The 14313-nt window shown below is 56.1% G+C and overlaps 1 protein-coding gene across 2 annotated transcripts; it reads left to right on the top strand.

Annotated features, from left to right (window-relative positions):
- Positions 1–4924: 4924 nt before the first annotated feature.
- Positions 4925–14111, top strand: Abhd17a (abhydrolase domain containing 17A, depalmitoylase). 2 transcript variants are annotated; one of them, XM_047532251.1, is made up of 5 exons: positions 4925–5077; positions 8513–9088; positions 11093–11287; positions 13358–13537; positions 13643–14111. In XM_047532251.1, exons 2-5 carry the CDS (start codon positions 8757–8759, stop codon positions 13866–13868), a joined length of 933 nt encoding a protein of 310 aa, XP_047388207.1. In that variant the 5' UTR covers positions 4925–5077; positions 8513–8756; the 3' UTR covers positions 13869–14111. The 2 variants fall into 2 exon arrangements, with proteins under 2 accessions (XP_047388207.1, XP_047388208.1); XM_047532252.1 differs by lacking the exon at positions 4925–5077 and adding an exon at positions 7492–7516.
- Positions 14112–14313: the final 202 nt, after the last annotated feature.

Genomic DNA, 14313 nt, shown 5'->3' with positions numbered 1-14313 from the left:
TCCACTCATGCCCAGGTCCCAGACCCTCAGGGTGGGTTTCCCGATCCTTCCTCCACCAGGACTGGCCCTGTAATTTATAGGCCCCAATTCAAAATGCAAACATGGGGTCTGTTGTTCAAAGACCATCAGGAATTTCAAGAAGCCCTTCTGAGCATGATCCTTCTGAGAGGGGGCCCTGGTGACCCTCAGGTCTCAGACCATGAAGTCAGTCTTTCCCCAAGCCCTCCCCCACCTCAGTGGTTGGGGAAACATTTATTTATTAATTCTATTATGTTAAAATACATGTAATATAAAATGCACTATCATACCCAATTTTAAACACACATTTATAGCTCTGCAGCCACCCCCCCGTCCATCTTCAGAATGTCCTTCTCTGACCCCAACAGCTCCTGTCCCCTCCCAGCCTGGCTGTACCTGGGGCTTCCTGTTCCTGTGGATCTGAGCACTCCAGGGACCTGCCGTGGGTGGATCCTGCAGTGTGTCCTTCTGTGCCTGGTGCATGTCACTATGCACCATGTCCGCTGGTCTGTCTGAGCTGTGGTGCAGTGTCAGGATGCCCTTGCTCGCCAAGGCTCCAGCGTGTGGACGGACCTCACTGTGCTGTCCATTCATCCCTGGGGGCCACGTGGGTGAGTCCTCCTCTGTATGTGTACTCCTGTGTGTGTAAGCATCTTTGTGGTCCCTACTTTCCCTTCTTTGGGGTGTATCCTGACAAGCATGCACATTAACCCAGGAGTTCCCCACCACTGAGCTACAGTCCTAGTCCTGTTTATTTTTTTTATTTTGAGACAGGGTCTTCCTAAGTTGCTGAGGCTGGTCTTGAACTTGCCATCCTCCTGCCTCAGCCTCCCATGTCACTCAGATGACAGGCATATGCCATCGAACTGAGCAGAAACTTCCATTTTTTAAAAGTTATTTTTTGCTTGGTCTTGTGGTGCAGGCACTCAAACCCAGGGCCTTGTGCATGCGGGGAAGGCACTCTGCCTCTGAGCCACACCCCCAGCCCCAAATATTAATTTTTAAAAGCAAGACTTCTTTTGTTATCTAGTTGGTTTTCAACCTCTGGCTGATCATCACCAGTGAAACTCATCCTTTGCAAAGCAAAACTGAAATAAGCTCAGAAGCCACATCAATACATTAAGCCAAAGACCTTCTTGAAGCTTGTCCTCAGCATCACCCAGCTGGGTCTCCTGTGGTGGGTTTTGCAGACTGGAGATAGTCATTTCCTGGGCAGCAGCGTGGGCCTTCTCATGAGGACTCCCATCCAGCACCTTCCCCGGGGGTGCCTGCCCATTCATGGGAAACATCTCCTGTGCCGCACTTAGTTCCAGCCAGATTCCAGGTTGCGGGGTGGCTCAGTGGAAGAGCACTTGCTTGGTGTGGGGTGCCCTGCTTCCAACTTCAGCATTGAAGGAAAACAAAAAACAAAACAAAACAAAAAAACAGAAACAACCCACATATGCGTTAAGGGGGCGCAAAGTCTGCAAGTTGCAGGTCGCCCTTGGCACCATGATAGGATCCTGAGGTCACCAAGGCAGAGAAAATGGTGATCTGTAGAGAGTTTGTCAAAAACCCCTCTTTAGGGGCTGGGGTTGTGGCTCAGTGGTGGAGCACTTGCCTGGCACATGTGGGGCACTGGGGTCGATCCTCAGCACCACATGAAAATAAATCAATAAAATAAAGGTCTTGTGTCCACCTACAACTAAAAACTACCTCCTCTTTATGTGAAAAACCAAGCAGAGCACAGGGCGAGGGGTGCTTCTCGCAGGTGCACAGGCATAGGGGCTTCTCAGCTCAGAGATGGGCTATCTGGGAACCCTGTTGCTTTGCACTGGGTCATATGTTTCATGGGTGATAGGCTGAAGGAGACTTCTAATGCATGGAGTTGGAAATTCTTGTATTTTGGTACTAGGTATTGGACAGAGAGCCTTATGTATGCCTGGCAAATGCTCTACCACTGAAGCACACCCCTGGCCTGCAGATTTTTTGATTTTGAACCATGTGTGTTAGCCAGGGCTTTCCAGAGAAGCAGATAGTCAGAAGTGATTCATGGTGAGAATTGGCCTGTGTGTCATGGAGGCTGAGAAGGCACACCCTCTGCTCACTGCAGGCTGGAAACCAGGAGAGCTGATGTAGTCCAGTTCTGGTCAAAGACCGAAACCTGGGCTGATCAGAAGACCTGAGGCCCAGGAGCAGCAATGTCCCAGAGCAGGACATTGAAGTCCCAGCTCAAGCAGAGAAAGCGAGACCTTAGTTCACCATTCCTTTACCTTTTTGTTCTGCTCCAACCCTGAAGGGATTGCACGTTGCCCATACCCAAGTATTAGTGGGTGGATCTTCTTGCTCAGTTCACTGATGACTGAGCATCATGTCTTCCAGAAACACCTTCATTGATATTGTTAGTGTTCCATCACTGTGACAAAACACCTTAGATACATCAACTTAAATAGAGGAGAGTTTATTTCAGCTCACAGTGTCGAGTTTTCAGTCTATTTCTGGTTGGCTCCATTGTTCTGGGCCTGCCACAGGTCAGTCCGTCATAGCAGCAGTGTATGGCACAGACCTGTTCACCTCTTGAGGGCCAGGAAGTAGAGAGAGAGAAAGGGGCTGGGTCCCACATCCCCTCCAGGGCACACCCCCATGCACTAACCCTTTCCCATCTGACCCCAACTCCTAAAGACTCCACCACCTCCCTACAGCACCACAGGCTGGCCACCAAGCTCCACATATGGCCCTGGTGGGCTTTCCAGATCCAAGTTCAGCAGTGGGAATTTTTTAAGACCCTTGATTCCTATGATCAGGTTACCTTACAAATAGGCCGAATACTTCAGAGCAGAGGGAAACAGGGGTCCCCCCAGCCTGAAGTCTGTGTGCCCCGTGTACACAAACCTCCTGGAGTGATGCTGGGAGTTGGGAGTCATTCAGGCAGCATGGGGATAGCAGGAAACCCAGGGTTCCTGCCCTGGGCGCTCAGGGTCCAGGAAGGGTCAGGAAACTGGATAATAAACAAGAAAACAACTGGATAAAAGGATCGGGGTGGCAATGACCTGATGTCAATAACAGGCAGACAGTACCATGTGTGGGGTGTGGTCAGGGAGGCTCTCTGGGGATAAGGAGGTATGTGTAGTTCTATGGGGGAAGGGCCCCTCAGGAAGGAGGCTCAGCCCCTGCAAACATCCTTGAGACAGGAACAGACCTGGGACGAGGCCAGCATGACTGGGTTGGTGTAGCAGGGATGGGGATGGGTGGGCCGACTGGACCTCTGGGGGAGGAGAGGGTGACTGATCTTCTGAACATTGGGGTTTACACAGTGGCTCTCTCTACCTTTTACAAAGGCCCTAGGGTGGGTGGGAGGATATGTGAGAGGAGGAGCAAGCCCCAGGAAGTGGGGTATCGAGCCTCTGGGCCACCTCCCAGGCTCATCCCCTTCAGGGAAGTTTCCCTGTGTTCCTTTGGCCAAATTATTACTGTTGGAGCTCTGTCCTGGCCCCTCCCAGCTCTGGTTGGGAGAGGGCTGGAGGGAGAGATGGGCTGAAGGAAGGAGCAGGGACACTAGCATCTTCTTGTCGTGTCACTCAAAGTCATAAGGAAATGTGGAGGAGCCTGGACTGGTTTTGACCTTTGGCCACGGGACAAATCTAAACTCAGGCTGGGAGCCTCAAGGGGCAAGGCAGAGATGGTGGGTATTTGACAGCCCCAGGGAAGTGTGTGTGTGTGTGTGAGAGAGAGAGAGAGAGAGAGAGAGCCCTGGGCAGGCGCTAGAGGTGGGATGACACCCTAGGAAATGGTTAAGTGATCAAAATCCAACCCTGGACTGTCTGCAGTTTGAGCCTGGATCCTCTCTAGTAGCTCAGTCCTGACTTCCATGAATGGGACTCTGGTGGGGAGGACTGACCTCCAGTTCTGAGCCTCAGGCTGACTTCTGCAAAGTGGAGCTTGGGACCAGAGCTTCTGTAGATGGCAGCTGCTTGTAGCAGTGGGGCAGAATTTTGAGTTGGAAAAGGCAACAGTGGGGCATAGGCCTGGAAGTTAGGGTGTTCCCTAGGCCCCACATCTGACAAAAATCTCAGTCACCAAGGTAAGTAATATTTGAATGCAGTATGTTAAAAATGCAAAAAATTCATAAGGAACGTCTGAAAAGTTTAAATGAAAGCCGGAGTGGATCATACACTTGCCCCATCCTTCCTCAGTCTCTCACCCTAGTCAGGGATCTGATTTCAATAAAACTTTATTAAATAAAATTTTATCTATTTATATATTTTGCTGTTGGGGATTGAACCCTAGACTTAGTGCATGCCAACCACGGACTCTACCACTGTGTTACATTCTGAATCCTCCTAATAAGACTTTATTTACAAGAATAGGCAGTCAGCTCATGGACCCTAGTTGGGCAATTTAAAAATATAATGATGAACAGCATCGAAGTATGCGCCTTTAATCCCAGTGACCAGGGAGCCTGAGGCAGGAGAATCGCAAGTTTGAAGTCAACCTGCGCAATTTAGAGATACTGGGGTCTCATCATAAAAGGTAAATGGGCTGGGGTTGTTGCTCAGTGGTAGGGTGGTCCTGGGTACAACCCCCAGCACTACTCCCCTCAAAAAACTTCATCTGAGGGCATAGTTAATGGCAGAGCATGTGCAAGTCCCGGGGTTGAATCGTGCATGTAAGTGTACGTAAATGTGTGTACACACATACATACATACTTGTTTTTCAGACTGGGGATTGAACCCAGTGCCTCCCACGTGCTGGGCGAGGAGGAGGAGGAAGGGGAGGAAAGAAAACGAATGAATGAATCAAATGGGAGCTAGGCCCCGCCCCACGGGCACAAGCACCGCCCGTGGCCCCACCCCAAATCCCGGCCCCGCCCCCGGGACGCGCGCAGCTCTCCGCTCTCGGCGCTCCGTGCGTCACTTCCGGGGCGGTGGCGGGAGCGAGGCTCACTTCCGCCCGCGGGGAAGCGGCGGCGGCGGTGGCGGCGCAGGAGTCCGGCCCGGCGCCGAGGGACCGAGGACGTACGGGCGGGCGGCCGGGAAGCCATGGAGCGCGGCCCCGGGGCCGGGGGGCGCGGGCCGGGGCGGTGAGTGCCGGGTCGGGCGGGCGGAGCGGCCCGGTGTCGGCCGCGGCCGTTTGGGGATCCGGGCCGGGCCGCGCGGCCGGGACAGCCAGGTGGGAAGCCCCCGAGACCCCGCACTGCTGGTGCGGCCGCGGGTCCGAGGCCGGCCCGCGGGCCGGCGTCACGAACTGCTGCCCCGCGGTCCGTTTCACCAAGCTTCGGTTTGGGGCGAGCGCCCACTCCTGCGACTTGGCTCCCGGCTTCGGGGAGTGTCCAGCCCAGCCGCGGACTCGTTCGTGGCCGGGACCTGCCCGCGTCGGGCACCTGGCCTCCACTCTCGCCCCTGTCAGGCGTCTTCCTGCGGGCAGGCTTCCCGTTCTCCTCTCCATCTCCAGGAACAGCCAGGGCTCATTCCACAGCCCCTCACAGACGGTGGTCACTCCGGCCTAGGACTCCCGCGTGGTAACGCATTGGCCCCAGGATGAAGTCCAAACTCCACGGCAGGGGTCAGAGGCGCGACCTGACCCTGCCCTGGCTCCCTCTGGAACCCCTGTTGCTCACCCCTCTTCCTGCACTTCCTGCCATAACTCGAAACCTGCAGTTCTGACCCTTTCACCTCCAGGACTTAGCCCGTGCTCCTTCACCTGTCCAGTCCTCTGACACCTGGTTACTTAAACCACACCTTCCTTCAGCAGCTTTCCCTCCCTGACTGGCTGGGTGAGGCGCCATCGCAGGCAGTCATATGTAGGTTGTCTCAAAGTGTTGCAATGACCTGGTTGATTGGTCTTCGTAAGACTTAGCATGCCCGTAATTCTAGCAACTTGAGAGGCTGAGGCAGGAGGATCCCAAGTTCAAAACCAGCTTCAGCAACTTAGACCCTGTCTCAAAAAATACAGAGGTCTGGGGGTGCAGCTCAGAGGCAAAGATCCCCTGGATTCGAGTCCTCCCCCTGAGTTTAAAAAAAAAAAATGCCCTACTGAAGCACTGCTGGTTTGGTGCATGTCATGGCAGTAGTTGGGGTTGTGGTGCCAGGGGTGTGTTCCCAGGGCTGTGCGAGGCATCTGGGTGTGCACTACTCAGTTCAGCCCATCAGTGACACTCAGGAGCTTCCAGCATCTTGACTTGAGAAGATGCTGGGCCCTTCCTTCCCAAACTGGCAGACCCTGGAGGCACTTGTTGTCTTCCTGTGGCTTCCTCCTTTCCTCTTGCCCTGGAACATTTAACATCCAGCCATCAAATTGTTATTGAGCCAAAGCACGTAGTTACTGGTCCTGCCCATGTTGTGTTTCTAGTTAAGTGGTGGGGATCTGGTTAAACTTATGAATAAAGGCTGCGCGCTGAGTATCATGGAGACTAGCCTGGAACTGTGAGAGTGTGGGAGGGGTCCTGGCAGATGTGGAGCACCCAGAGAGCACTGAGTGAGATTGAGGTGGGGGAGGGGGCAAGAATGAGCAGGTTGAGGCGCGCTCAGCAGGGTGACTGAGATCTTAAGAAAGGAGCACGGTAGCAAAACCCAAGAGGTGGTCTGAGCCTAACTGCAGGCCTGACAGGCTGTGCAGGGGATGTCATCTGGGAACAGTGGAAGGCCACAAGACACCCTAGAAGGAAAGTGGCTTGGCAGTCAGACTCATGGTGTGAGAAGATGGGTGTCCTGGAGAGGACAGTACTGGCTGAGGGGAGACTGCTGAGGGTGGGGCCCTTGCTGGAGGAGGGAAGGAGGTGGCCAAAGGCAGGTAGAACCAGCAGACCTGGGGACAAATTGGATTGGACCTGGAGGCTGGAGAGAGGTGTCAGGAAGGAAACCATGTTTCTGGCTTTGAGCCTGTCCAGACCTGTCATTCTCCAGATTGCAGGGGCCTCCTGCCTGCCCCCTGGGCTCTCAGCCAAGCTTTTCTCCAGGACTAAGATCCCCTCCAAGCCACCCATCACCAGCGGAACACACTTGGTTGAGAGCATGTTGAAGCTGATGTTTCTCAGTCTTGACATTGTGGATATTTGGGGCTGGGTCATTCTCTAATGGGGCATCCTGACCTGCAGGGTGCTGAGAAACCCCACTCTATTCCAGGAGCACCTCCATTTGTGACAACCACAGATATCCCCAGATAATACCCAGCATCCCCTGGGTTGGGGTGACCTCTGTTAGAGTACCAGTATTATAGACTCTTTCTCTGGAAAGTACTCTATGTGAGATTTGCATTCTGCCTGGAAGTCAGAGTTTCCTTTGTGTTGTCCTTGTCTCTGCTTTGGCTTTCACAGCTTTCCTCCCTGTGAGCCACTGGATCCTGGTGACTGGGATACGGCTCCCTCCAGACCCTGCCCCATGTCTCAGGTCCAGAGGAAGCAGGTGTATTTCTGGGCCTACAGTTGCATGTGCAGTAGTGTGTGTGCCCATCTGCCTCTGAACCATGTCCCGATGACCCAGTGGTTTTCAGATGCGGTGGCTCAAAAGCTGAGCATGCCCAGGTGTGTTCTCTGTGGAAATCAAGCTTCGTGCTTGTTGCCCTTGTTCCAATTGCAAAAGAAAACACAGTGGGTGGATAGGAGTTTCTCAGACCTAGGTTTTCTTTGAGTCTGTGGTCTGGGGCTCCCTACATGGTGGAAGTTGCTTTGGCACCTTAGCTGTTGTTGGTTTAGCACATTTCATGGCATCCTGCAAGAGGATTAATGTCTGACTTCCCAGTCCAGGCCAAGAATTATCTTTCATGTAACTCTTCCTCTCATTTATATCCCCTGTGAGGCAAGTGGCGTCCACACTTGTACAAGAGGACACTGAGGCCCAGGGAAGTTCAGTGACTCACAAGGTTGTGGCGCTGTAAGGTCACAGTGCTGGAGAAGGAGTCCCAGACTCCCTGGGCCCCACCCTCCCACCAGCCTGCCCCAAGCACAGGGAAGAGCCATTGTTCCCAGCTCAGTGGCCTCTGCCCAGACTGAGTCTTTGTTTGTTGGTTTCCTCTCTGGACACCAAGGACCTGTGAGTGCACAGGGACACCACAGCAGGGGAGGAACTTGTGCACTTTTGGGTCCCTTCAGTCCAAGACCTTGTTATCTGGAGGTGGCCAACGAATCCTTGAAGATTGCACAGAGCTGGGGCAGGGTCTGGGCAGCAGTGTGGACACAGTCCTGGGAGTGAGCAGGTCTCCCTGGGCTCAGCTAGGGGTGTGTGCTGGCAGGACAGGGGTCTGATTGGCATATCCTGTAGGCCATAGCTGGGTGGAGGTGGCATGGGTTGGGAATTGCAAGCTGAGGAGGGTGGCAGGAGGCTCCTCCTGGGGTGGGCTGGGGCTGGACCTGGTCCCTGAGGCTGCCAGTGTAGCCATCTGAGCAGGAGATGATGAGACTGGGCCACGTGGAAGGCCAAGAGGATTTGCGATGGATGGGATTTGGGAGCATGCCTCCCCACCTGGCACAAACGGGTCCCCAGTTTCCCTGAAGGAGCCCGCATTTCTGTGTCCCCTGCAGGGTTTCCCACTGCACGACGACATGGAGACCTGTGGCTGCAAGGCTCCTGGGGGCTCAACTTGGACAGCGATGGGGCTGGGCTGCAGCCTCCTAACGGGGCTTTTGTCTGGGGTGGTGGCCTGGGAGACGCCCTCCCCACTGCCCGCATCTGGGAGCACCCCTGCACCTCCCCTGCCAAGTGAGGCTGGGCAGCCTTGTTGGTGGACGCCCCTGAGGAGGCCCAGTGAGGGGCCCGGCGCCCGCCATGAACGGCCTGTCAGTGAGCGAACTCTGCTGCCTCTTCTGCTGCCCACCGTGCCCTGGCCGCATCGCTGCCAAGCTCGCCTTCCTGCCTCCAGAGCCTACCTACTCGCTGCTGCCTGAGCCTGAGCCAGGGCCTGGAGGGGCTGGAGCTGCCCCCTCAGGGACCCTGCGAGTCTCTGCGAGCACCCCAGGGCGCTGGAAGGTCCATCTGACTGAACGTGCTGACTTCCAGTATAGCCAGCGTGAACTTGACACCATCGAGGTCTTCCTGACCAAGAGCACCCGTGGCAACCGCATCTCCTGCATGTATGTGCGTTGTGTGCCTGGTGCCAGGTGAGAGCTGGAGGGTTTTGGGGGATGGTGTGGGGAGCAGGCAGGCACCTGGCCCAGGATGCTCTATTCTTGGGTTCCTGTTTCTATCCAGCCTGCTTAGACTGGTGCTTGGCATGGTTGGTGGTAGCCTCCCCACACGCCAGAACCAGGGTGAAAGGCCACCTAGTTGGCATGGGTGTGGGCGCCCTGTCCTCCCTTTCTTGATTCCTGTTGCCAAAGGAGCTACTGCCCTGATTTGGCCAAGAGCAGGCCTCCCACCCGTGGCTGCTGCAGAACTGCCTCGGGCCCTCAGTGCCAGCTCTCTTTCCACGTTGCAGTCCTTGGGGAGCCCCCTTGACACTGCCTCTTGGGGATGAGGACACCGAGACCTGGGGTCGGCAAGCCAGGTGATTCAAATGGTCCAACTCCTTAGTGGCTGCCTTGCCACCTGCTCTCAAGGGTCATACCTCCTAAGTTTCAGCCAGAGGGGTGAGGCAGAGGTGGGGCAGTGGGCCTTCTTACCAGGCAGGGATCTGAGTCCAAAGGGCAAGCTCTTACCTTTGGGTTGGGCTGGTGGTGCCAGAGGAAGCCGCCCAAGGGCTGGGACCGGGGCCAGGGCCAGGGCCAGGGCCAGAGCCCGAGCCCTCCTGTGATTGCTCTTGTTTGACTTAGGGCAAGTCCTCATCCACCTCAGGTCTTACAGCATGGGCACAGGCCTCTTGTGAACAGAAGTGTCTTTATTCATGTGTGGGGTTTGGGGTGGGGGCCATCTCTCCCCCAGCATACAGGGGCTGTTGCTCCGGAGGGCACAGACAACCCTGCCTACAGCAGTGCAGATCCTGGTCTAGGGAGTTTCCTAGTGGTGGCAGGAGTGTGCGCCACCTCAGGGACCATCAAGGCCATTCTGGGAGCGTTTCTGCAGCAGAGATGGCCACTCTCCACCCAGGCTGGAGGTGGTGACTGCTATGGCTTGCCAAGCTCGTGCTGTGGGTCCTGTTCAGATGAGTGGGGAAACAGTAGTGGCAGGGATGTACCCGGGGCAGGTTCAAAGTGAATTCTCAAGAGAGAGCATTGGGAATCATCTCCAGTTGGGGTACCAGGTTCACCTTCTTCGTTGAGGCTCTTTAGGCCTACTGCTCATTTTCACAGAGTGAGTGGGATTTGAAGAGAGCTTGTGGGAGCAGTAGTAAAATGGCTGTGGTAGGGAGGTTCCAGAGGAAGTTGAAGCTTAGTTCACAAAGTGGGCTCACGATCGTCTCCCAGTCGAGGTGGTATGTTCACATTCTTCATTTGACCCATTAGGACCGGTGCTTGTTATTGCTGAGTATGCACAATTTGAAAACAGCTGTGTGAGCATGAGTGAAAAACAAGTGGCAGGGACGTCCCAGAGGCAGGTTCTCGCTTAATTCAGATAGGCATGGGGTGCTGTCCAGATTCAGCCCAGGTCCATAGGCATGGGGTACTGTCCAGATTCAGCCCAGGTCCACATTCTTCATTTCAGCCCTTCAGGGCCAGCGTTGGTTATGGCTGAATATGTGCAATTAAAAACAGCTGGAAGGTGCAGCAAGGAGACAGTGGTGGTCGGTGGTTCTGGAGCAAGGCTCAAATATAGTTTTCAAGGCGGGCATTAAGAACTGACCCTCATGGTAGGACCAGTGTTACTTTGTCCATTTTGACCGAATCTGTGTGGTTTGAAAAGAGCTTGTACTTTCTCTGAAGCATTCCTTTCAGATAGGAAGCCTGACATCATGGCCAGCCACCCAAGTGGGAGGAGCTGGCCATTCTGCAGCTCAGGCGGCTTATGCCCCCGCCAGTGCTCCTGTCCTCTCCCTGATGGAACCTTGGAGGTGGAGCTGGGTCAGCTTTCCTTGCCTTGCCCTCGCTGGTTGTATGACCATTTGGGAGGGAAGCAGATGAGGTGACAGGTGCTTCTGGCTGCCAGGATGGACTGTCACAAGTCCTTTGCCCTGGGACAGTCTCCCCAGGCCAGGCCTGTGCTCCCGTCCCCCTGACCTGTGCCCCCAGGTACACAGTTCTCTTCTCGCATGGCAACGCAGTGGACCTGGGCCAGATGAGCAGCTTCTACATCGGCCTGGGCACCCGCATCAGCTGCAACATCTTCTCCTATGACTACTCTGGCTATGGCGTGAGCTCAGGCAGACCCTCCGAGAAGAACCTCTATGCAGATATCGATGCTGCCTGGCAGGCCCTGCGCACGAGGTGAGGGCCACAGGTCAGCTGGTGTGCTCCCCAAGGAGTGACTAAGCTTTCCTGGGGACAGAGGATGCTGGCACCAGGTCCTGCTGGGTGGACCTTCAGGAGAGGGATCTGCAGAGGCTTTGGTGTGAAATTGTCCATCTCCTTGTGGCTGAGGTGGGGCGAGGCTGGCCTGGGGGTTGGGGAGCAGCTGCTCCTGGGTCCTCATTGGACACGGGCTGTCTACAGGGGACTGAGGCTCCACCTGGCATGAGAGGCTGGGCGGAGGACCCTGGGACCAGGAGGTAGCAGTGTGAGAAGACAACTGGAAGCCTGAGGCCCAAGGGTATTGAGGCCCATAGAGTAGTGGGTGGGCTCCGTCTGTTGATCTGAATTCTGGGGGTTGGTTGTGGGGAGAGTGACTGTGGAGCACAGCTTCACCCTGGGCAGGGGGCAGGTGGGTCTTACAACTGGTTCTGGGGGGCTGTCCAGCATTTTGGAGCCCAGGCTGGTGGGGAGCTCAGTGGGTGTGGGCCTCGGCACACACCTGAGGACTGGATCAGCCTGGTCTCCAGACTCTTAGCCATATGGTCCCTCTGTCCAGACCCTGCCCTCCTGGTCATCCAGGTCCCAGGCAGCCTTCCCTTCCTCACTGATACACACTCCCTCTGTCCCTCAACCAGAGTGGCGCTCCATCCCATCGCATCCCACCACATCCCAGGGTGGGCAGCCTAACCCTGCCCTCCTGGAGGTGGCACCTGCTCACTGCCTGGTCTGGGCTGCCGTCTTGACCCTTCCCAGCTGAGTGTTTTGACCCACTTTGGTAGGGCCCAGGTGCAGCACTGGGAAGTCAGGAACCCAAGGGAGGTGGGAGCCCTGGTTGCCATGGAGATGTGCCAGGCAGTCCCAATGCAGGCCTGAGAGCCTGGTCCCTAGCACCTGCCACTGGGGACCCATCTGAGCATCCCTCCCCTGTGGCTTCGGTACTGTATTCTCAGCTTGCTCACTTCTGCCCCCAAGCCTGGGGCACTAGAAGAGTCACAGCCCAGCGGGGGATGTGAGGTCTCTCCGTCTGTTCTACCACCAGCACTGTCCTTCAGGGACCTGTTCTCAGCCCCACAGTGAGTCAGTGGGAGGTTGGGAGGCCTGGGGACAAAGAGTGGCTCCATTCAGGACAGGCTGTGTTTGTCCAACCACTCAGCACAGTAGTGGCCATTGTGGCTGGGAGCAGGCTTGTGAGGCTGAGGCAGAGCTGGGGGTCTGGGCACCAGACAGGGACCTGTGCAGGTGGCCTTTGGGTAGGCAAAGAGGTAGAGTCACACTTGCCAGTGGATTGTCCAGGTAAAACATAGGATAGTCCCTGTGCACCAGGAAGGGTAGCCTTTTGGACCAGGGTCAGGAGCTTATGGGAGGAGAGTTGTGGCATCCTGCATGGGGAGGGTGGCCAGTGAGTCTCCATTTGGGAGCCAACCCAGAGCAGATGGGCTGCACACTGGCCTGCTGGGGGTGTGGATGACCAAGTGGGGAGGGGCCCAGGCCTGGAGGTGGGAGCTGGCACCATTGTGTAGGGGAGGTGGCATCCATCTGCTGCAGCCACTGCCACAGCTTGTCCATGTTGTACCAAGTCCCAAATTGGGTACTGGGGACTCAGGGATCCCAAATGGGCTGAGGCATCTGGGAACACAGCCACCTAAGTTCCCAAAAACAAGAGGGGTGGGAAGGGTGCAGAGAGGAAGATAGCCCCACCACCTTACAAGTACAAAAGCTTTTGGTTCAGGAACAGCAGGAACCAGAGGGCCTGAAGCAGGTGCCATTGTAGGGGCACCAGGTCTGCTCTGGTCAAGTGTGGCAGGAGGAGAGAGGGCGGGAGTGGCTAGGTCCTGCCCTGCACCCCGAGCTCCCTCATGAGGTATAATTCCCCTCAGGTACCAGGGGTCCAGGTACCTGCTGTGGTAGGATCCCAGGGAGGAGGGAGGGAGCGAGCCGAGACTGCTGCCCACACTGTGCACCTGTTTAAGTGGAGGGCAGGGACCTGCCAGGGTCTCTCTGGGGGCTGCCTCAGGCCTAGGCTGACCCTGTCCCGGCTGCCGCCAGGTACGGCATCAGCCCAGACAGCATCATCCTGTACGGGCAGAGCATTGGCACGGTGCCCACGGTGGACCTGGCCTCGCGCTACGAGTGTGCAGCGGTGGTGCTGCACTCGCCTCTCACCTCGGGCATGCGTGTTGCCTTTCCTGACACCAAGAAGACCTACTGCTTCGATGCGTTTCCCAAGTGAGCCCGGGACACACGGGTGGGGAGGGAGGTAGTGTTGAGGAGCAGGGAGGGGGCTGGACTCCAGCCAACACCTGACTTGCCCTGCTTGACCCTATTCCGCAGCATCGAAAAGGTGTCCAAGATCACGTCGCCTGTGCTCATCATCCATGGCACGGAGGACGAGGTGATCGACTTCTCCCATGGGCTGGCGCTGTATGAACGCTGTCCCAAGGCCGTGGAGCCACTGTGGGTGGAGGGCGCTGGGCACAACGACATTGAGCTCTACAGTCAATACCTGGAGCGCCTGCGCCGCTTCATCTCCCAGGAGCTGCCCAGCCAGCGCGCCTAGTGGCTACCGGTGCACCACTGCGCTGGGACCTCAGCAATAAGGCAGCCGCCTGGACTTGCCCTGCCGCGGCCCTGGGGGCTGCATGTGGACCCCCAGGACTCCCCCAGGCAGCGGGCAGGCAGCTGTGACCCCGCCCCGGCCCAGGGGCCATGGACATTGTACAGGAGATAGCTATGCTCTCTTCCTTTTGAAAGCAAAAAGAAGAAAAGACGTGAAAACAAATTAAAGATTTAAGATTTTCTCCTTTTCGTGGTTCACATACGATGCTTTTCCCGTCTTGGCGAGCTCCAAGAGGAGGAGGGATTCCAGGATTTTCTGCTTGAGCACGCACCTCCCGTGGGCTTTATGCGTGCAGATAGGTCTGGGTCCTGGGGTGGTGGTGAGATGCCCGGGTCCCGGGGAGATTGGTTAAGCCCTGTTCCAAGGCAGCCCTTGGCAGGAAACT

Source organism: Sciurus carolinensis, chromosome 17, assembly GCF_902686445.1.
Source record: "Sciurus carolinensis chromosome 17, mSciCar1.2, whole genome shotgun sequence".
Classification (NCBI taxonomy): domain Eukaryota; kingdom Metazoa; phylum Chordata; class Mammalia; order Rodentia; family Sciuridae; genus Sciurus; species Sciurus carolinensis.
Note: the sequence above shows the minus strand (reverse complement) of the source record. Positions and strands in the feature narration are given on the sequence as shown.